At 42.4% G+C, this 24,014-nt stretch overlaps 2 protein-coding genes across 2 annotated transcripts in view; one reads left to right on the top strand and one right to left on the bottom strand.

Annotated features, from left to right (window-relative positions):
• Positions 1–2,892: 2,892 nt before the first annotated feature.
• On the bottom strand, positions 2,893–22,038 carry pax3a (paired box 3a). Its single transcript, XM_023283506.3, has 9 exons — positions 21,162–22,038; positions 20,333–20,568; positions 19,791–19,920; positions 19,420–19,563; positions 10,186–10,385; positions 9,427–9,592; positions 9,028–9,248; positions 5,183–5,446; positions 2,893–4,079 (listed from the first exon to the last, which is right to left on the bottom strand). Exons 1-9 carry the CDS (start codon positions 21,244–21,246, stop codon positions 4,062–4,064), a joined length of 1,464 nt encoding a protein of 487 aa, XP_023139274.1. The 5' UTR covers positions 21,247–22,038; the 3' UTR covers positions 2,893–4,061.
• Positions 18,409–24,014, top strand: part of LOC111577296 (secretogranin-2b-like) — a 47,296-nt gene continuing 41,690 nt past the window's right edge. Inside the window, exon 1 of the mRNA XM_035954309.2 lies at positions 18,409–18,418. The gene's annotated coding sequence lies outside the window, so the exon portion shown is untranslated. The remainder of the gene's footprint in view (positions 18,419–24,014) is intronic.

Genomic DNA, 24,014 nt, shown 5'->3' with positions numbered 1-24,014 from the left:
CTGTAGCTGCACGTCGAGTCTAAAAGATCAGTTACAAAGTAATGGCAAAGGAATGTCCCTCAGTCCTGGCTGTTGCATGGATTTTTGGCTCTAATTAGAACCAATTTGAGAGTGGGATGTCATTTTACCTTATTCTGAAACATTGTCTGTGTATGTTTACTTTATAGGCATATTTTTGGCTACTGTGTCGGTCCACATAGATGGAGAAAGTGATAAATCCTTGGAGTGAAAGTACAGTCCTTAAAAATTATTTGTATATCTGTCTGTTTTTTTTGACTTATCCTCAATATTCAGACTCATAATATATATTTTTTTTCTTCTTACACAGTAGAATAGCGTATTGATGTTCAAGAAATTAAAAAGCAGGTTAATGCACACACTTTCTCTTTCTGTCCACATCGTCCACACCACCAGTCTGCTGAGGTATCCCCGGCTCCCTGTGGTGTGTGCATGTCCAAGGCCCCGGTGTTATTGATCCTGATTGGGCCTCACAGGAGGAGATTCCGGCCTGCCATTGACCCACACTTCTCCATGTTTCCACCCTTCTCTCAGATCATCAGAGGCAGCCGTCTCCTCCCGCCTGCCGACCGTCGGCCGTCTTGCGTGAGTTTTCTGATTGTCAGATGGAGAGGCAGATGGGGGAGGGAAAAGGGGGAAAATGAACTTGCTACACGTTTTGCAAAATCACTAGCAGGTCTTGCTTGAGTAGTCCGCACTGACGTTTTTCTGGCTTGGTGACTGTCAAAACATCCCCCATATGCATCCATACCCTCCTCCCCCTTCACTTTAGAAAGCCTGTGGCTCACAGGCTGCTCTCCTCTTCAAAGTAAAACTTCTCCGCCATGTGGCCTGCGTTGAATGTTTGTGTTGACGGCTGCCCAGCGCTCATGAACTCCTCGTAAGAATCCTTTTTCTCTTCGTCGCCGGTTATGAAGCACTTAAAAAGCGTCATGGCAAGGAAGGAGTAGAAGCACATTACAAACAGGATGTAGAAGTAGGCATTGTCATAAGTCTCCCTGGAGCTGGTGGACACTGGATTGATGTTGGATAGAGGACTCACTGTGGCGTTGGAAACATTCCTGTTGATTAGCTGCCCACTGATGTCAATATCCGTGTCCTCAAGAATCTGCCGGCATCTGGTGAGAAGAGAAAGCAGGAGGGTCTGGTTCATGCTCCTCATGTCAGTCAGCAGCGGAAGAGAGGCTTGAAGAAGAATCTTGGCGGATTTAAAATAAGCCTAAAAACAAAGGTAGAAGAGGGACAATGGCAACTGGAAAAGGACAACAAAGGGCAAGTGTGAGAGGCAGGCACTCACCACTTTAGGAAAGGCATGCTGTGAGCCTCCCACCCACTCTTCAAGAGACTTGATAAGGTGGTATCTCAGTGATAAAAGCCCACTTCTTCCCTGTCCTGGTGCAGCCAAAATATCACAAGAGCACAACTATGACCTCCTTTTGAGAATGATTTGTACAGAACTGGTCAGAAATGAATCTCTAAGCCTGAGATTACCATTCTCCTTGGATATTCTTGCCCAAAGTATTCTCTCTGCATCCCTTTTAACTCTTTTTTTTCCCATCTAAAGCTTTTTTTTTCCAGCCCATCCTCTTTGTACTCCTTCCTTCACTTTCTATTTGGGGGTTGGACGCTGCAGAGACACTTGGATTGTTGTCAGCTCCGGTCAAGTAGTCTACTCATTTCAAAGAGCGCTGGGGTCAGAGGTTAAGTTGTCTCCAGTGTGTTGCTGCTTGACTAACACTCCACTCCAAAGCAAACCCTTTGGCTTTTTCACTCACTGTGTCTTACAAGTTGAGCACTTGTAAAAAAAAAAAAAAAAAAAAAAAAAAAAAAGTTTGCAGAGAGCAAAGAAAATAGTGAAATGCGATCTTGCCTTGATCTTATCTTGCTGGACACACAAACGGAGCATAAACGAAGGCAAACAAACATGCCAGAACACAAATAAAACAATATGTAAAAAAACACAGTAAAGCACAAAAATACACATTTCATTTAATGCTTTCTCATTCGCGCACATTGTAAACGTTCGTTGTAGACATATAGCATGAATGACATGGACAGCTGCATACCTGATCCTTAAACCTCCAGAGGAGAGAGGAGGAAAAAAAACGACAGGGAATGATAAAAATGCGCCGGCGATATCTGTAACCTTTTGAGGAGTCTGCCAACTGGGCGAACAGTGTTTTCATTTCTGTTCGACACTGAGAGCCAAAAGCCATCTGAACCTTGTACAGCCATGTCAGTGACTGATGTCCCAGTGTGTCTGTGGGCTGCTGTGCTTATATAATTTACAGCAGCTCTGCTTTAGTCATTAAGGGGTGTGAAGGAGCCACCAGGGAGCAGGAATTTGTCCAAAAGGCGTGTTTATGAAAGGGGATATATTTATGATTTAGTGGCCCAGGAGTGTGTGTGTGTGTGTGTGTGTGTGTGTGTGTGTGTGTGTGTGTGTGTGTGTGTGTGTGTGTGTGTGTGTGTGTGTGTGCAAGGTGAGCTGCAGCACACAGAGAGCGGGTATTGTCGCAATACTGCTCATCTGGATTTAGACAGAAAATCAAAAAAGTAAGAAAAGACACTTGGAAAAAACAAAGAAAGAAAACCACAGTCCCTTCAAGGCTTCCAGCCAGCACTACTCTCAGAAACTTTGAGCAGAATTCAAAAAGAAGCCTTCAGATTTTGTTAACATCTCCCATTTTCTTTTCTTTTACTTGGTTTTCTGTTCAGTTCAGTAGGATTCTGGGAGATAAATGTCAAAGCCCTTATTTATTTATTATTTTGTTTGGCTTAAGTTAGTCACATTTAAACACTAAATTCACAAAAAACATCTGCCACATTTACGTTTTTAAATGTATCCCACAAATGACACCAAATTCAAAGTCACAACTTTCTGCTTTTCACATAGTTTATTATAAATAGTAAATAGTGCTATATTATACACAAAACCTCTTACAACAAAATCATTTCACGTCATTGTAAATGAAAATTATACAAGAGAAAAAAAAATGTGAATAATGAACATTGTGTAAGACTTACTTAAGCACCGATGAGCGCTTATACAAGATGTACAGAAGAGACACTGGAACAACACTAAATAAATAAGAAATGGAACTAATATTTGCAAGTTCCTGACCAAAACTAATTTAACACATGCAAAATAACAACAAAAAAAAAATTAACTGTCAAACTGAATAATGTATTCACTGGCAGAGAATTTTTTTTGGCTTAATGACATCATGACTATGTTTGCTATTATTCGTCGCTTGATGATTTCCCCTGATTGATCAATGAGAACAACCCAAAATTAATGACATTAAAAAGAGAGAGTTCGTTATTGAGGACATAATCAGGGATAGTTGATCCATGTTCATTTACATTACATGAGGTATGAATGTATTGCACTTTCTTTGGGTTGCAGCGGATTCACCGACTCCACTTGGCTTCAATTTTATGCCCTCTCGCTGGTTTTCAGGATGTAGTCACATTTTAGTCTCATGCAAGAGTCACATCCTTCCACAGTTAATATCATTGCCCTCAGACAGTGTAATGAAGACATTCTGTGAAGAGCATTGGGGCTGAGCGCAACACATTATCACCATCCAGCCAGTCGGGACACAGAAGCACCGGGGGCTAATAAAGTCCACCCCGACTTGCATCTCTGCCACTTATTACAAGAATCAAATACAAGGTCTTGAATGTATTTACTCCCCATTTCCCCACCCCGTCCCCCTTTTTCTTCTCCTCTTGAACCGTGGACGACGAACTGTGCTTGGTCCTCGGAGCGTGACGTGACGCACAAGCAAAGCGAGTGTCAGGTAACAGGAGAGGCTGCGCCTTTGGTCCTAATTATTCCAGTCAACCCCCTTCATCGCCATCACTACACCTCCATCTCAAGCTGAAGGAGAACACCTCGACCCCCTTCACCTCCCCCTCATCCCACGTCCTGCTGTCCTCGGGGCTGAGGAAGTTGGCAGAGGCAGCGGGTGGTGGTGTTCTCCAGGGATGAATGTCAGAGTGGCCGGGCGAGTCTCTTGTTCAGGCCATGTTGGGCTTCATATAATGAAAGGCACCTGAGAGGGACATGGGAAGAGAGGAGGGTTAAAGCTTTGTTGTGTGTGTTTTATTCATTGTACATGTGAAAATTCTGATGGTTAGCAAAGCAAAAAATGGGAAGTTAAATGAGAGGTGTGATGTAGTGAAGGATTGCAGATGACAGAAGGAAGTGTTTAAGAGTAGGTGAGAACAGGTGAGAATGGAAACTGGGGTCCGAGGTTAAATAATAAAACTTTAAAAACTGGTAAAGAGCTTTGAGGAATATCTCCGTACATTCTTTGAACTTCGCGTGGTTGGTAAAAGTGCCCTGAGACTGAGCTTTAACCTGGATCTCTGGCACTGCTTCACTGATCAATAACAACTCTAAATCTGACCTCCAGTGGGACACATGGTTCTAATCCTGGCCTGCCAAGGGCCATAATCGCCCCCTGTTAAAGAGCCCCTTACCCTGTTTTAATACACATACATGTCTGCACTCACATACACACACAGACACACACACACGCGCATTTCACCAAATCCACAAAAGCTACATGTGGGTCTCTCCCAGGACTGGCTAAATTAATGACATCAAGATGTTGCCACTGATGGACCAGTCAGCATGTGGTAGTGCACCTCAGATCAGCCTCAGCAGCACCCACACATCCCCCTCCCTCCTGTCAAACACGCTTTAGGAAGTTGCTCCTTTCATTTGGGCGGCTATCTTTGTTACACAGGGGTCGTTACATGGGTAGGTGAGCTATACCGAGGATTTGATGGGCAAGCTCATCACACGGGGTCATGAAAGGACAGTTGAGTGAAAATGTGTGTGTCGGGATAAGCATCGGGGCCACGTGGATGTAGTCAGATGATGGTAATGTAAACTGAGGTAACCTGGCCACGAGCGCTCGCTAACTTAAATGTAATTTCAGCACAGCAGGGTGATTTGAGAAGGTCACTCATCAGAGAGGCCTGAGCCATAAACATGGGTTGTGAGTTAGAAAATCTAAACTAAATCACACAAGGGTAATGGGAGGATATAACCGCTCTTTCAGAAAGTCCCTAAATCAGTTGGGATGTCAGTATGAGTCAATATGAAAACACCATTTAAGCACACACTTAAAAATAAGAGTAAAGGTACCTTGCTCTGACTGTACTGTCCATACTGGTAGGAGGGGTGGTGTTCGACGGCGTAGGCTGGGGAAGTGTAAGAAGGTGGGCAGTAAGACTGGGTGCTTGGCAGGGTGGGCATACTGGTCAGGCCTGGTAGAGCCTCCAGGCGCTGGGAACCATGACAGCTAGCAGCCATGCCTCCGCTGGGCTCCAGGCTTCCGGTGAGTGGGGAGAGGGCGAAGTCGCTCTGGGACTGGTGTGGTACTCCACCTGGGTTCAATAGACCCATCACCTGGAGGGACGCAAAGAGGAAAACTGGGTGGTTAGAACGAATAGAACTGAATTCAATTTAAAAGATTTCCCGTTTGCACAACGTAAAGCGAATTTATACACTCTTTTTAAAAAAAAAAATATATATATATATATACTGTTTATATAAATCCAATGCTACAACATTCACTCATCTTTTCCACTCCACTCAGGTGGGCTAAAGTGTGGGCCCTCTCTTTGTTCACTGTCAGAAATACATTATTACTGGCTTCCCTCACACGTGGTTCTCTTTACTCTCTTTGACTGACTGGGGAGCTGACAGTGGCTAAAGAGTTCAATCCTTTAGCACACAAGTGGTTTCTGCTGCTGTCATATTTATGGAAGTAGTTGAAGGAATAGGCTTTTTTCTCTTATTCCTCTTTGTCATTACAATTGTGGACATGTAGCATTTTGTTACAAATGGAATAAATGAAAAAGATGCTGCATACATTTGGCCAGTGCCTTGAAATATGTGTTTAAAGGGGAATTTGAGAAAACCAAAGCAAATTTGTTAGTTATATCTCTTTCAGTCTTTAACTCTTTTACTGTCTTGCTCTCTCTCGCTTTCTCTTGATGCCCAAAAATCACCGTGTCCTTGTGAGGCCGGGGTAAAGAGGCCAAAGGGTATGTGGGAACGAGGAGCAGGGTGTGTGTGTGTGTGTGTGTGTGTGTGTGTGTGTGTGTGTGTGTGTGTGTGTGTGTGTGTGTGTGTGTGTGTGTGTGTGTGTGTGTGTGTGTGTGTGTGCGTGAGTGTCTTAAGAGCTACCTCTCCTACGTGTGGAGTCGTGTATGTAACGGTAGGCGTGTGTGCGTGCACGTGCACGTGCATGTGCATGTGCAGTGAGCGTTTTTCGTTCTGATGTCAGGACTGCAGGGGTATCGGTGATACATTGTGAACAGCTGCACAAAGGGTTTGCGTGAGAAGTGAAGTGAGGTCATGAAAATGTCGAAGAAATGGAGTCAAAGAGAGAACAAGAGTTACAGTCCATGTTGGACAAAACGGAGCTAAAGCCAAAAGCAAAACCAAATACCCTCTAACTAAAGAAAAAGGCGAAGAATAAGTGAATGATGTTAAAAAAGAAAAAGGCCTTCTCCAACTGACAGCCAGCTGCCAAACGCATATGTACATACAGAGCGGCACCTCAGGTGTCTTTAATATGTGTAATTTACAGTTGCTCTGTCAGAGTGGTCTGACCTCACACATCTGACCAACACTGGAGTGTGACCAACAACCAAACCATTATTTCTCTTACTACTGGCAATTTGTTGTTTGTGCATGATAAACTGTAGAATACATAAGGCTCTTGCATTCACAGTCTATTATTATTTGGATGTTTTGATAATTAAATACAAAATATCTTTATATTTATTCATGCAGATGAAAAAAAAACTCAGTCACCAATTAATATGCAAAAAGATTTGGAGAAAAAAATTGTGTTTTTAAAAATAAATCACTAAATTATTTAATGTAAAAATGATCTTAATTAATTTATAAACAGTTTTCTAGTGGCTTCATTCGAATTTTTTTTTCTCTGGTCCATTACTCCTTACGGAATATGACACACTGTACACAGTGCTGGTGTTTGAATGCACATATGTGCAAGCATTCGTTTGTGTGGTATGTGCATGCTTGTGTCGGGTCTGTGTCTGATCTACGTGCTCATACGTTCATGCACTTTTTGTCTGCAACTGAAACAGCAGCAGTTCCCGATGGTGCGTCTGTTTTGAGGTTGTTCCGGAGATTAGGTCTCAGGGGGGTGCAAATCCTGGCCGCTTGCTTCCTTGGTGAGAAAGGATTGCTTTGGTATGCACCAGATCAGCAGTGAGACGCCAGAGACGGGAAAATCATTGGCCTGACTGCTGCTCTCAATGCAAAGCAAACTGCTCAGACAAGAATATCACCTATCTGAAGTAAACCTTATCCACATCAAAACTCCACAGTGCTCTAGTGTGCCCATATCTGGAGTTAAATGAACCCCTGAATCTCCTGATGGATACACAATAGTAGGAAGAGTAGAGTAGCTTGTAGAGACAAATTTGGAGTTCAGATAACCAAATAATTCCTGGGAGGATTTTATACAAATTTGACAAAGCTATGAAGCTCTTTGACAAAACTGTAGATGTAGAGTTCCCTATGTGCAAAGAGGTCTTCGTGTATTAACTATCAATGTCATAGAATTTAATCAATTCTCATTTCCTCTCCCTTATTAAGTGAAAATCAGGAAATTAATTCTATCCTCATCTGAAATAGAGAAAAGTGTCTCGCAATATACATTCAAACAGCTGCAATGAATACATAAATTAAAACAAATTAGCCAACAAAGTGAGTCGTTTGCATAAATTACACACTTTGTTACGAAGGGATAGATTACTTCATTCCAATCAATTAAGACACTGGAACATTCAGTGATTGCAAGTCCAGACTGAGAAAACATTTAAGTCACCCCGTCCGATTTGCAAGATGAGTTGTCCATTCTGTACGGAGCTGCCCACTAAGGTTAATGCTGAAACCATCCATGAGGCCACAGCACCTTTGGTCTCTTTATTGGAGTTAAAGTCCCTCAGTGACCCTGTGGGTGTGTGAACTCACACTACAACCATGCACTCAGTTACAGAAAGGCAGCCGCTGGCATGTTTGCATATCAGTTGCTTTAACAAAGTAATTATCTGAAGGACAAATGAGTTGGTAAAGTTGGCTAGGATTAAAAACATGCACCATAGACACTCTTAAAAAATACAAATGTTTTAAGACTATGTGGCTTGTTATGGAGGAGGAAATAACTAATTCTGGTCCATAACTGAAGCTCATATATCAAAGCAGTCAATTATAGCTTCAGCCACAATGGTGCCACCTACTTCTCTCTGACCGTGCACCCGGGAAGCCACAACAAAGCTCTTCTTTTTTTTTTCAATATATACATCCTCAGGCATTCACATAGTAACAAACCTGCCCAAGGCACTTTTTTATCTGTGCCTGACAGGAGCCTGAGATTCTCTCTCATGGGAATTAGTACCCAGCATGCATTGCATGTGGGCCGGCCACCCTTTGTGGCGGTTAAAAGCTCGTTTTACGCCTGTTAGTCCATCTTCTGGGCTGGTAGGGAGCCACTGATGGACACTGATGACTGTGTAATCGACCATAATTGTCTTTTCAGTTTTGATTTGTGTCACCGTCCGACATCCATACATTCTTCCTCATGTCTGGTCCTTTCTGCCTCTCCAAAGACTGACGTTTGCCACATTTGAAATTCATCAAACTATCCGTCAGAATAAACAAAAATGAAAAGCTACCGAGTTCTTTAGCCTAACAAGGTCTCATCAGTGTCATCACAAAGGCACCTCCTAGGTCACACAGAGCAGTGTGTGTGTTTGTGTGTATCATTATCCAAACATATGGTGCATTTCATAAACCCCATGAAGAAATACTGGCCTCCTGCTTCCTTGTAAAATGTGTGTGGATAGGTGTGCGCATGGATTTTCTGTGCAAGTACACATATTACGTATACATATTTGTTTCTTCATGTATTTCTTTTGTGTATTTCAGTATAGGATGCGTTGGCTAACCTGTGGAGAGAGGCTGTTGCTGATGGTCGGGTTAACAGTGTTACTGTGTCCCGTCGGTGTCACAAAGCTGTCCGAGTATCCTGAGAAGCCGTGTCGTCCAGAAGACAGGCAGTATGCGGAGCTTCCATCCTGGGAACCTGCCGAAGAGCTGAGCCCACTCTGGTGTACGGAGGTGGGTGGGAGAGGCTGCGGTCGGTGGACTGTACTGGGCTGCTCGGAGGCTGCAAAGAAAAAGCATTCCACTTAAAACCCATGTTTTTTACATTAACAAAAACATTTGCTGCCGTTCTATATCTGATAATATCGGATTTCAGGTCATCAAGTTTGCAAAATCATCACTCGGTTCTGACATTTTAAAGCACGAATGTAAAAGTGTATGTGGATGTGTTCAGTGCCCACCTTGAGATATAGAAGTCGGAGGGTAGGAGCTGTCTGACAGCTGATAGGGCTGCAGGCCTGTCATCGCCGATGGAGGGAAACCACCAGGGATAAGGTGGTTAAACGCCATCAGTTGATTTGCTCCTGCTTGCTTCCTCCAACGGGCTCTTCTGTTGCTAAACCACACCTGGGACAAGAACATAGAAAAGTGTGACAGGCGTTTATTTATCCTCTATCTATCTGTTTACTTTGATAGTTTTTGATACTAGTATGTGTGCTTGGTACTGGGTCAATAAGGCTAAGTGTGAAGCCTCTCTGTCCCATTACATCTGAACTGATAGACCTTAACATCTGGAGATTGCAGTAAAACCACAGACATTACATCTTTGTGTGCTACTGTGTTCAGATAATAGCATGGGGTTGTTATGGCGGTTAAACCCCATGCTAATAAATCTAAATCAAGCTTCTATTTTAAGCTCTTCACAAAGACCTTTTTTTCAGAATGTTTGACAAAAATAAGAAGCAGTCTTTTGCACACAGTAGCTTCAGTGTGTCTGTGTTTGTCTGTGCTTGTATGTGTGGAGAGAAGGGGTCGGGCATGGGGTCGTGGGCCGCTGGGGGGGAACACATGTCTAATGACTGTAAGGAATGTGTGGCAACATCCCAAGGCAATTTAACACCCACATGACACACATCCATGACAGGCTGACACATTGCTGTGCTGTCAGGATTCAGTCTCCAGGACTTTGAGGTTGAATCGTGCATGTGTGGGCTTCTAACCTGAACTCGAGCCTCCGTCAGCTTGGCCCGCTGAGCCAGTTCCTCTCGCGTATAGATGTCGGGGTAGTGTGTGCGTTCGAAGGCCCTCTCCAGCTCCTCGAGCTGCTCCGCTGTGAACGTAGTCCGACTGCGACGCTGCTTTCTCTTCAAAGGCAGGCCTGGCTCAGAGTCTACGTCGGATCCTTCATCTGAGTGACTGGCTGGAATTGCACAACAAACAGACTTCAACATACGGAGGACTCAGGGAAATACAGAGGGAAACTTTGTAATAAATACTAAGCTGAGGTACAATAGCTGAATGGAGACAATAGATTATGCTGAGCACAACACATGGTGTAGAGCTACTTTAGATTGTGTCCTCTCCTGCTCAATAAACTCCTCAGTGGTTCCTAAGGGGATCAAAAGCCAGAGGCTGCTTGAACATGGATTAAAGAGGACTAGATCCCTCTGGGGCATCTTTTCCCTGGGACACCGTGTCTCTCTCAGTCTTAGCCATGCTGTGCGCCATGTCGATAGGGTCCCACAGTGGAGGGCAGGCAGCCCTTTGCAGGTGCTTCTTAATCTGTTTGTTCAGTTGAGGGCAGGAGAGAGCGACTGGGTTACTGGGAGACAGCTATTGGGATCTAATTCAGCAGAAGAAGGGAATCAATGAAGGCTTGAGACGAGAAACAGAGGACCATTTCTGCATTTTGGGGGGAGGTTATCCATCTATTAAATAATGATTAGGCTCCACAAACTAGCGTGACAGCCTGCCATTGTCCCCCATTACATGTGTGCAATCCCCCATCTCTTTCTCAGTCATACGCACACTCACAAACATGCATCTGCTGCGTCTGGGCTGTGGGCTTTCACCGAGTGAATGTGGTCTATGACAATGTGTCAAACACAGATGGACACAAGACGCTGAGAGTTAGAATCCACTCCCAAATCCACCCTAGTGGGACCTCTTAAACCTCATGAGGAGGGTTCACTGCACCTTTTTCGGCACTCAGACTATACCTCAAACACCTTCGATGTGAGGCAGAAGAAATCAGGCACTCATAAACAGAGAGACGGGTGTAAGCAACAGAAAAGCTTCAGAAGACTGAAGCTTGTCTGTTTCTCCAGACTGCTCATTCTCATGTGCCCTCCAGATTTAAAGCTTTAATTAAAAAGTGCCAAGTCAGACATGGAGGGGGGCACAGGGATCTCCCCTTGTCTCTGGAGCCTCTGGAGCCAAGCAGGAAATGTTTGTGCCGGTTGCCAGTGTGTGTCTGACCAGGCATTACACATGGATTTGGCCCCTGGGAATGCTGCTGTGCTAAGGACCGCCGGCACACACTATATTCTGATGCTGAGAAGAGCTCTTTATTACATTTGAACCAAGGGCGCCACGCTGGCATATAGGCTCACCGAGGATTGGCTGGATGCTTCAATACTCCTGGAAAGTGCACTGTGAGTGCGGGCTGTGGTTTGTTTAGGTAAGGATGTGGCCTGAGACCAGTTGGACCAAATTTATAATATAACAGGCGTAAAAAGAAAAAGCCATGCAGCCATAGACAGCCACATGGCATGAAATAAAACTTTGCCTATAATTTTATCAACACTGTTTGGATTATTAAGTGGAACTTCTATTATTTCAATCATAACAAAAAAGAGTAGTAGAAGAAGAAACAATAAACAAGGTAATAGGCAATGCCCTTAGCATTTTAATAATAAAGGAGCAGCAAAACAAATAAAAAATAGGGAATGAATGAGAGTGCAAAAACTAAAAGATTCCTCAGGGAGGGAAGGAGAGCTCATAAATCTCCTGAGAGGAGAAAGCTCACCAGTGGCACAGTAAGTCATGTTAACTACAGGGTTGGGGGTGGATCTCTCGTCCTTTGCCCCCTTTATTTCAATGTTTCCCTCTCTTTTTCCCTCCCTGTTTTTATTATTAGCAACTACAGAGAAAACACTCCGTCACAGACTCTCCCTTAACGGCAAATGACAGTGTAGCTTTTGTCATCCTCTGGCTTGCTCTTTCTCTTTTTCTCTCTTCCTCTCTCACTCGCTGTCTTTTTTTTTTTTTTTTTGGAAGTGATGTGGCCAAGCCTTTGTATCTTAGCAGGGAAAAGCCTGTGGCAGGGCTCTATTGGACCGATTACCACGCTCCATCTGTAGGAGCCATCAGGGACGCCCGGGCCCGCATTCAGGGGCCTGTCACCTGCCCAGCAGGGGAGTCGGGGGGGGAGTGGGGGCTGAAGGGTAAGATGGGGGCTGTAGAGCCAGGGGCTGAGTGGGGGAATGAAGAGTGGGAGGGAGAAGAGGGGGGCACAAAGGGGTCCAGAGAAGGGCCACTGGGGGCTGTGAAGGGGCACAGCAGGGGAGCACCCCTTTATCCACTCCCTCCATGGCCTGAGGGGCACAAAGTTGGGGGATGGGAAGTTGAAGGGTTGACATGGAGAGGAGATGGGAGGCTGAAGGCACCTGGAGAAGATGCCGGGGTACAGGGTGCCAAGCTAAGGCAAAAGGGGTGCTGGTCATTCTTAAAAAATGGGACCTGTCCCTTCCTTCTCAGCCATTCACCTCTCCTCTCTCTTTCTCTGTGCTCACCCGTCACCACATTGACATCTTTCACATTTTCAAAACAAGGTTCTTACGCTACCGTGGATCAGTTTTTAAGGCACGCTGATGCAGAAGCAGACTTGTTCCCACACATTCCCTGCAACAAACGACAGAAGAGGATACTAAACACACAAAGGGAGGCCTTGACCTCCTTACTTAAACACCCAAATCAAATTTTACGCTGCAGCTAAAGCATTGGGGAGCTGAAAATACTCCATCGCCGCTCACAGTTTGTCTGTCTCTCTGACAAGAATCTTAATAGAAAGATAGATTATTATCCCTCAAGCGGAAATTGAGGCTGCTGAAAAATTACCCAGAAAATAGTTGTTTTAAAACAAAGTAAGATGTAGGATAATAAACTCAAAACAAGTTAGTTTCGATAGCAGAGAAGATAGGGTGGCATTTAGCACAGTTTAGAGGATTCAACAAGTGAATGCAACAGGTTCCTGCCCCAGATCAGAGACTTGGAAATACAATCAAACAATGCATTTATAGATATTCATGTAGACATATTTTACACACTAAAGCATGGAAAGGATAGAGCTAGGACCCACTATTCAGCATAAACAGAACCATTTATTGATTGAGAGAGGAGACTGACAGGCAGGGAAGATAAACTCCAGAGGGTCACAGATGTGAACTTGGGGAACGTCCAGTTCCATTAGCTTCACCTGCAGCAGGAGTGCCTCTAACAGGCCAAAAAAACCAAGCGAGGATTCCAACTGTGAGAATAAAGACGGCTCTTGTTTATTGCATGGACTACCTCGGCCAGGATTTGTCTTGCCAAGCATTCACTCCCCTCCTCCCGGCCCTTCAAGAGATGTTAATATGAAGAGACACACACAACCGTGTCTGCGCTCGCATGTGCATATAAATTCACATAGTTTGACATAACAACAAAAAAAAGGAAAAAAAGCGGCGAGAGATTCAAAAATAGATATTACAGAAAGGGGAAGATGTAAAAAACTGAGACAAGAGAGAAAGAATGAAAAGAAGGGAAAGAGATGAAGCGGCACAGAGAGTAAGAGAAAGCGAGGCAGAGCATATGGGGCAGTTTATAGCCTAGTCTTAGTAGGGGCTGGCTAGTCCTTCCTCCAGGGGCTGTTAATAGAGAAGGTAATTGAGCTGGTGACATGTGTTCGTAACACAAAACAAAGGGCAGAAGAGACAAATGAACTAGCTATTTGCCCAGGGAAGTAGATCTGGCCCTTTCAGGCCACAGAACACAGTGCGAGTGGGCCACTGAATAAAACACTGGCATGCTACATAGAGCCAGAGCGAGCAGATGCACCGGAGGAAAAGAATAGTTAACTGACAGCTTATGGGCTCAGCTGGGGTTAACAGTTAAGGGAAAAATGGGAGTGAGTGGGCTGCTCACTTGACTTGCTAAAAAGCCCCCAGGAACCCGCAGCTGCCTGGGAAAGGGAGGCGGGAGGAGCTGGAGGAGGGGGCAGATAGAGAGAAAAAGAGAGGGAGATGATGATGTGATGGACAGAAAAAAAATGCAGTGAATAAGCGCAGGAGGTTGGCACTTAACGGACAAAGAAATAGCTGGCGATATGAAGTTGAAAGATGTATCTCTGTCTAATATCGGTGCAGTGACAAAAAGCCACAAATGGCCCCGCATGGCTATTATGTGTGCCCAGTGTGCGGTGGTTATTATTTAGTTCCACTGCGGTGCAGTTAGGTGACAGTTTCACGGTGGCATTTCCACCCTCAGGGCAGGGACAAAGCGTCTGCACAGAGCCCACGCAGGGCTGCAGCAACAGGCCAGTCTTCCGCACGTTCCAGTCAAACGGAGACTAACCAGCACATCAGCTCCGCCTCGTTTAGGCGAGACAGACAACCAAACCGATCAGCTCATTCAGAAAACTATTTTGAAACACCAGCAAACACCTATGGAAGCCTCTACACTGTAAAATGAAACTTATCTAATCGACACTGATTCCTTGGCCTGACATCCTCACATAAGGTTGTCAGTTGACATCTTTTCCCAAACATTATCGTAACCTCCTTCTCCTGGGGCCTGATAGTTTTAACAGTCAAGTGACCCTAGGTTAGCCCCTGACCTTTTCACTGCGACTGCACAGCTCTGCAGCGAAGTCAGCCTCACCACTGACCCTGCAGCACAACTTCACAGACACACAACAGAGAGAGAAACCATCATCACATTCTTTTCTGACTCTGCAAACACTGATTAATGGAGCATTTTTTTGTTTGTTTTTATAACCACTGCATGCAAATTTTTCCTTTCCGTCGTAGTTTTGATAAATGAATTAAATGAATGCCGTAAATTAGAATGCATATATGTTTTAAAACTCTTATATACAAAATGTATGCTCTTTTTTGGGGGGTTGATTTCTTTGTTCAGAGAGGAAAAAAGACATTAATCAAAACAGCGACAGAGTTGTGCTGGCGTGTCCATAATGTGCAATGTGCTGGACGAAAGAAGCTCCACAAAAACTGAGGCTAAACAAAGTTAAGTGATTGACAACGCTGTCTGGCTTTACTCAATTAACTATCCCATTGTGCTCCTCTTTGCAGAGTCCCCTCGCCCCCGACCCTTTTCTCTTCGCACTCCTTTATCCTCCCCATCACAGAGTTTTGCTTGGCTAATACTTCCAAGGAAATAGAGAGCTCTTTTTCTACTGGGGCTCCTCTCCTTGACCTTCTATTGCTCGTAGCTTCTCTTTCAGTCACTTCACAGTGTCTCTGGGGTTAGTGGGGAGAATGTGGAGAGTACATCAGCGCCGAGGGGCCGGCTCAGGGCAGGACCCCAGCCCATTACTTCAAAGTTGGCCCGCATTCATTAATTGTCCTTTGAATTAATATTGGAGGATCACAATGTGGGTGCCAACAGAGAAAGAGGCTTTAATGAAGCATAGAGTCTGCATTCAGTTGCAGATCAGTTAGTGTGGATTTTTTCTTTCTTTTTGGAGAAAGAGAAACCCTTGAGAATCATGCCGACAGAACGCCAAAGTGTTGAGCATTTATATTTGAGAAGTGTAGATTGATCTATCTATCTATCTATCTATCTATCTATCTATCTATCTATCTATCTATCTATCTATCTATCTATCTATCTATCTATCTATCTATCTATCTATCTATCTATCTATCTATCTATCTATCTATCTATGTCAACCTTCCCAGGGAAGTAATACATTTTGGTTTTCACTTGTTTTTCTCAGCAGTCCACTGGGATCAACAGGCATTACAAGCACTATTAACACAGGAAAGCGCAGAGTGAGGCCCACATATAAATTTCTCTATTATCCAGCCCTGAGAGCAAAATGGAAATGTGGCTGTAGCAGACATTCCTCTGGTTGCATTGAGGCCTTCCGTCTCCTCTAAACCTCCAGTCACAAGTTCTAGAAAATCAACATCTATCTCAGTGTTTACAGTTACGGGTTATTTGCTTTGCTGCTCACATGTCTTTGCTCCCTGTGCGTGGAAAAAAATTTATCTGTTTTTACTCTTAGATGTCTCATGAGAATATAAGTTATGAAACTTGAAAATTGGATTAGACGGCTTGGATGTGGAGGTTACATGTTGAAGTTTGTTATTGTCATAATTTCTCGTTTGAACTGGATGTATATTACGCACACATTTTGACTGCTTTAAAATTTGGTACACCAAAAAAACACAAATACGATCTTCCTGCTCTTCTTACTTTCCAAATTTCCCTCATTCTAACTCCGTGCCAAAATCACAGGGAGCCAGTAGCTCAGTTTATTTACACAAACAAAGTCCTACTCAGCTCCTTTGACAAAAGCAGCTAAATCTTTCATGTTTTGTCAGCACTTGATTCCTCCTGTCCCTCTGGCTATTTGCCTGCCTCTGGACAATAGAGGCAGGAGAATGGCAGCAGATTGTTGGAATGCACCTCAATGAAACCAATTATTACATGTTGACTGCGTTCACCATGGCAGATTTGAAAGAACTGGGCTCATTCAGTTTGGCACCGCAGGACTCCCTTTAAAGAAAAGTTATCCCTTTGACTGTTTGTATTTCTGAGCTTTCTTTTTCTTCTTCTTTCTGCCTTTCACCCCCACTGCCATAAATGGATCCTGCAAGAGTGGCTACTCCTCTTTCACGACTCTGGTTACTTTAATTAGTTAAATGAGGCTAAAGGCTAAAGTGATAACAGTAATAAATAAAGGAAAGGGTCCCATCAGTTAATCCAGTCCCACTCGTGGAAAGAACAAAATCTTGGCACTGTTGCACAGTTTTCTAATAAAAATTACACCAAACATACCGAGTTGTGCACATTCTTGCTTTTTCTGCCAGTGTGGTAAATGTCACAAATAATTCTTTCAAATTGCTGCTCAGCCATGCGTGTTGTGTAAACTACTGGAGTGAATTCTACCTCCGTAACTCAACAGTTAAAGAAAATGGAAACAACTCAACATCACATCCATCCCGGCGAATATCCTCTTCCCACAATGTTCCAGCCTCATGCTAATGCCATGCAGACTTGGAGCTGCCCGGTATACTTTATCCCGCAAACCTTAGCAGTCCTTTTCCCAGACAAATAAATCTAAATGAGTCAGCTTTGATCTTAGCACTTAAGGAAAGCCAACAATAGTGGTAGAGGAGAAAGGGGCAGAGAGCAACAGGCCTCTCTCCACCACAACAATAGCCTCTGCAAACACCTACTTAATCAATATTTGGCCAGAAGACACTCTCTCAGTCCCCAAACCACCCTTTTCACATTCTAATGAAGTGCTATAAAAGAGAAAAACAACAACTACTTCCACAAAGAGACACAAGAATGAAATAGTGATGTTCTGTATATCAATGGGGAAAAGTGCTTTGGAGCTGTTTTCCATGTAGGATGTCAACAATTTGAAGCAAAGTAGCAACTGAGATTTCTTTTCTTCCAAAAAAATAATATAATCTTAAATTTTTAATTTGAGATAAATAATTAAACTTTTCACCAAAACAATTTTAATAGTTACATGAAACAAACACTTTAAAGTTGAGCTTAATAAACAAAAACTTGTTCAAAAATGACCAACAAAGCAAACTAGTGATGCATCCTAACTTATTTATTACTGTATTTCCAATCAATCATCTGCTCTGCGCACATAATGAATTAAGTTGATAAAATATTAATTAAATACATTTTAAAATTAAGTTTTAGAAGTTTAAGAAGTCAGCAGCCTGGTCAATACTGGGGATATCTCAGCTGCTAAAGGGAGAGGGAAGTGCCCACAGACACTGCATTAAATGTGTGCGCCCTAGGCGGAAAGGAAAGGGGCGGACTTTGTCTGAGATGAAAGTGGAGAGAAATAAAAGGTTTGGATTTAATCTAGTGAAGAGAAGGGTTTCCCTGCGCTCACTGGCTGAAGGCGTCATGCTCGCTGCGCAAAGACAAAAAGCTGCGAGAAGAGCTCCGTGCGCAAAAGTAACGGAACCGTTCGATTTGACTGCGGCCTGGCTTGAATTTAACACATTTCAGGCTTTAAAAAAAATAAAAAATCTGGAGCCTTTTACCAGCTGCTTAATGTGTTAACTTAATATTGATTTTAGAGTTACCGTCTCTTAAAAGTGAAATTTAAACAGATCCACAGCCATGAAGAAAAAAAATATGCGTCATTACAGGATGGAACAAAACATCAGCACAGTTTCTAAAGATCCGCTCATCAATAATTAACTCTAGACTGCATTATGTCTCCAACGGCAACCTTCCCTTTTGCGGCAGATCCCAACAGGTCGTAAATCAACAGGTGTTTGCCTGAAGGCTGAGCTTTTTTTTTTTTTTTTTAGCGTATCTATTTTTTTTGTCTTCTCCACGACAAACTGTAAACAGTGAGGAAAGTCTCCAAACTGGCACTTTTTCTGAGCAGTCTATAAACCAGGACGCACTGGGCCTATTGGTGTCCCTGAATAATTCATCGCTCATTGCGGGTTCATAATGTCTTCTCGGGGCCTTTTGTCAGCGCAGTTTTTTCTCCCATTCTTTCCCCATTTTGAAAGGCCCTGGCATCTTTTTGTACACCACTGAGCCGCTCACTGGAGTTTGGCTTTTGTGCACGTCAAACTGAGGTGTGAGTCTCAATGGACTCTCAATGCTTTGTCCCCTGAAGTTCATCCTCAAGTGTCCGATTAAGTGTAAAAAAAAAAAAAAAAAGTTTCTCAGGCTTGGAAGTTAGACAAATGTTTGATTTGATAAAAGCTCTGCATATTTAACTGTCTCGGGTCTGAGCGCATGCGTAAAGGCTTGATGTTTATAGGCTAATAAACTTTACGCACGTCGGTTAAATTCAGTTTTATTTATATCACACAGTAAAAAACACATGGTTTCACAAACTATTGGCAAGAGCTTTTATTATTATTATTATTATTATTATTATTATTATTATTATTATTATTATTATTATTATTATTATTATTATTATTATTATCATCATCATCATCATCATCATCATCATCATCATTATTATTATTATTATTATTATTATTATCATCATCATCATTATTATCATTATTAGGTATTTTTCTTACAAACGACAGAAAATAGAACTCTGGAATCCGCAATTAAGCCACAAATAAAACAACTAACTCACATCCAGACCATTTTTTCAGCTCTTTAGGGACATAACAAGGTGAAATAAAAAATAATAATATTTATCATGAACTTACATCTGTCTCCCAGAATGCCATCGATGCTGTGTTTGGTCCGTGGCTCGTTTTCCTCCATCGCCCTCTTCACCACTTCATCCTCCTCATCTTCATCATCACCAGCTCCGCCGAATTTCGAGCGCATGATGCGGCTGATGGCGCTCACTGAGAGAGAAAGAGAAATGTATAATATTCAATAACTTGTTTAATTAATATTATAAAAGACACTGAACATGCTACAAAAAAATCTCATTTACGAAAATCATTAAGAAAATCTGTTCATAAGTTCATAGTTTGCCTAATTATAAAAGTTGGTGGGGAATATAAGCCAATCATTTTCATCTTTCTTTGCATCTTTCTTGGTCATTTTAACATTTCAGACGTTTGCCCACCTGAGGGGACGTTGTTTCTGTCGCAGATCCCGTCTTTCAGTAGTTTGTCCCTGATTTCCCAGCTGAACATGCCCGGGTTTTCTCTCTTGTACTCCTCGATTTTCTTATCGATCTCTGGAGAAGCGGTTTGCTTTGGAGGAGAGAGGGAGACACAATTTATTAAATTCAAGAACTTAAAAACAAAACAAAACAAAAAAAAAACTACAACCTACATTTAAGATTTAAGATGAAAATGCAACACAATAATTGAAATGTTCCTTTGGGGTTGCAGAAGACAGTATCATTTTTTCAGATTTATGATTTTGTTTTTTTTTATTTTAGTTTGGCTACATCTGTTTATTTATTTATTTTAAAAACAGCTTATTTAGCCTCTGAGTTTCAACTGCAGCTGAGGTTTACCCATTTTGGACCACATCTGAAGAAAATGAGTAGCATGCAAAGAAGATTTCTTTTTACGCACGTATTAACCTGAGTCTTTGCTGGAGAAAAAAAAAATTTAAAAATCACATCTGTGTGAATTTCTTAAACACTCCATCTCTCACCTTTGGCTTGCTGCCTCCGATGGCTCCGGGCCTGATGGAGCCGGTCTCCTGGTACCGGCACAGGATTTTGGAGACGCAGCCGTGGGACACCCGCAGCTGCCGGGAGATGACGCACGGCCGGACACCGTGGTGGGCCATCTCCACGATTTTATGACGGATGTGGTTGGGGAGAGGTCTGCCGTTTATGAAGACACCACCGAGCTGGTTGACCCGACCCTGTCCCAACGGAGTGGACACTGGACAGCGTGGGACTGAGTTTAGTTGGTGGAATACTCAGAAATTAGACGCTAAACAATGCGTCTTTTTATTTTAAAATGTATGGATTTGTAGTGATGACAAACAACTCAGTCTGTTCAATCTAGTGTAAAATAGGAGCAGGGAGCTGAAAATCTCTTAAAGTGCACTATATATATATATATATACATATACATATATATACATATATATACATATATATATATACATATATATACATATATATACATATATATATATATATATATATATATATATATATATATATATATATATATATATATATATATATATACATGTAAGTAATGCAAAATTGTCATATTTAAATTACATATGTACAAATATACATATTGAGATGCAGTTCTGTTTAATTTTTAAAACTATCAGTGCAGCCCTGTTCCTCTTTTGTTTCATAGAAGAAGAAATGATTTCCAATAGCCTACAACAACACAGAATATTTATTAATACAACTTTGTTTAAAGCTTCCATAAATTGAGCTAAACTTCAACTTTTGCTGAAGTTATTTCAAAGTTTCTCCCAGACAGCGAGCAGCAGACTAGTGTTCCACTCTTACCTTCCAGAGAGTATCCTCCCCGCGGGTAGTTCTGGTGAGGAGTCGGCCTCATCATTCTCGGTAAACCTCCTGCCAGCGCTGTCATGATTCCTGACTTTCTGTCAGGGAACTCTGGAAACAAAGCTGCCTTGTGCGTGTCGCGTTTATTTCCACAGAATACCCTATTTTTACTTCGGTTGAGTTACTTTGGGTCGCCCCTCTCTACTGTCTCCTCACTCCTGGAGTAACAGGTTGTCTCGACCGGAGCGATCGGAGTCCGTCATAGAGCTGCTGGGTTGTGTCCAGCGGTCGGCGTGGGCTCAGACAGTTTAAATCAAAGTGCAAGTTTCTAACAGTCCTGTGAGGATTGAGAAGATGCTCTGAGAGGATGGATGGAAGTCAAACATTTTATCTGTGATCGCTGTCCCCTCTGACTCCGCGCTGAGCTCCCTGATTGGTCAAAGACCCGGACGTTCGGGGGCAGGAGGAGCTCTGTGATTGGACAGTAGAGGCTCCTTCTGTTTGGACTGACCACACGAGGTCAGCTTGTCATGTCACAAGCTTCTGTGCATCAAAACTTCCCGCAAAGAGCACAACTTCTCCTAAAACCGATTTTATAAATGCATCCGATTGGTAGTCGTTGCCCTGCATCTGCTGAGATATGAGTAGTGGTCCTCATTATTGATGATGGCCTGCAGTGAACAGTGCAGGTAGATTACACACTTGTACAACCCAACACTGCACAGCTAGAAAATGTAAACAAAGACAAGAAAATAAATAGAGGGCGAGGTACAGTGATATAGGTTATATACAAGTACACAAATTCCATCTAATAGCTGATCCCAGAAGACCGCATTTATGCATCGATTGTTGGCTACTTTCCAGGTTCACACACACACACACACACACACACACACACACACACACACACACACACACACACACACACACACACACACACACACACACACACACACACACACACACACACACACACACACACACACACACACACAAAACTGATGATTTAAAAAAAGATATATTTCCATAACTTAAACTAAAATATATAAAAATGAAAATTAACACAAATAATGCATAATTTATAAATGCTACCTGCTATTTTATTTGTTATAGTTGTTTTTAACATTACTTATTTTTGTAACTATTTATTTTAATTTGACACAATTTTGTATTTATATATGTCTAATATTATTATTAGTGTTATTATTCATCTCAGTGGGAAATAAATGAAGTAGAAGCGAGCACTGCAGTGTAGATTAGTTCACTGCACTTTGTAATATTGCATGGATGCCATGGTGGCTGAATTTAAAACTTTTTCACGTTTTTTCTGATAATTTTTTAGCCATTTTTTTTTCCTGTTTTCTCAACTGTGCCTTAAAAACAAGAAATGTGGCAGCATTTCTATTCAAGGGCAGATGGAAATATTACACGCAGATGAGACAGCTATTTCGGCTCAGACAATGGAGGTCAGGAGAGGAATACGGTGTGGATTCTGGGGATTCTCAGCCCACGCAAAAAGCCCTGCACAGTCATAGTTGCACTAATTGAACAATAGGTGCTGCGCGGCCCCGTGGTCGAGCCACACGGCAGTGTAACACATCCGTGCAAATGGTCGATTATAGACACGCACAACCACATGAGGAATCACTTGACTTTTCTGGAGCTCGCAGAGTTGTGATAATTATAATAATTATGCGTGTTTAATAGACCGATACATTTTTCCTTTTCCCTCAGGAATAGGACTAAATATACTGACTGATTCAGCTCCGAGGCCTATCTGCATTCCATGAGTCGACTGCTTGGTCATGACCTCCAGCTATAAGACAAACGTATGCATCATCAGAGCTGAGGGTTAATTCATTGACTACCATCACATCTGTCAATACTTGTTGAGCGTTGCTGTCAAAATACAACAATGATTCAGAAAAGACGATTGTAAGAACCTCTGGGACAAAACAATGGAACCCTCACTGTGAAAATATGAATCAGCGAAGCCAAAGTGTTGTTTGCTACAAAGTTTAAAAGAAAAGAAAACACTAAATTTAAATGGGGCACAGCAGTAGTAAGATTTTCTTTCCCTGTTTTACAATTTAAAAGTGCCAATTTTATAGCAGAAAAGTGTCATTTTTCTGTCCCCTTCACTGCAGTATCACACAGCATGTGGCTCTATATATTTTTATTCCCCCTATAAGACGGTGCAGAAAAAAATGATGCAGTGGACACAGAACATGTGGAAACATTATATGTCCATAAAAGCAGGAATGGGGGGGGGGGGGGGCTAGAAAGTTATTATACTAAAGTTTGACTATCATGAAAAGGATATTGGATCTACCATGTCAAATCAATTAGAGGGGTAAGCTGAGTCAGAAATGTGCAGTGATGGTGAACAAAATGCATCAAAAATAAAGAACAAAATGGCCCCGAAAAGAAATAGCATGTTGCATTTACGAGGCGTACGCACAGAATAAGCCACGGGGCTTTTGAGGCTGTATTTCGGAATCATACACATTAACAAAACACAATAATGTGCTATGTCTCCACTGAAGATAAAGTTAGTCTAATAGCCTAAGAAGCCAAAGGCGGTTTTGATCTTGGCTGTGGCCAAACAGCGATAAGGCCCCATACTGCACCAGGCTCAGGTCTGTGTCGACTACTAGAAAAATCTCCTTTCTCTGCAGCTCACTCACAATGAACATTAACACAGTATCACATAAAATATACAACAGGCAGACATTTAGAGGCAATCAAGTCCTCACAGTGATCATCTAAACATGAGGGAGTGAAAACGCTGAACTAAAAAGCTTCCTCAGTGAAAAAACATATTATAACCATAGCAGAGGTGGAAAAAAGAAA

The sequence above is a fragment of the Amphiprion ocellaris genome, chromosome 10 (assembly GCF_022539595.1).
Source record: "Amphiprion ocellaris isolate individual 3 ecotype Okinawa chromosome 10, ASM2253959v1, whole genome shotgun sequence".
Classification (NCBI taxonomy): Eukaryota; Metazoa; Chordata; class Actinopteri; family Pomacentridae; genus Amphiprion; species Amphiprion ocellaris.
This window is presented reverse-complemented; position numbering and strand designations above follow the sequence as displayed.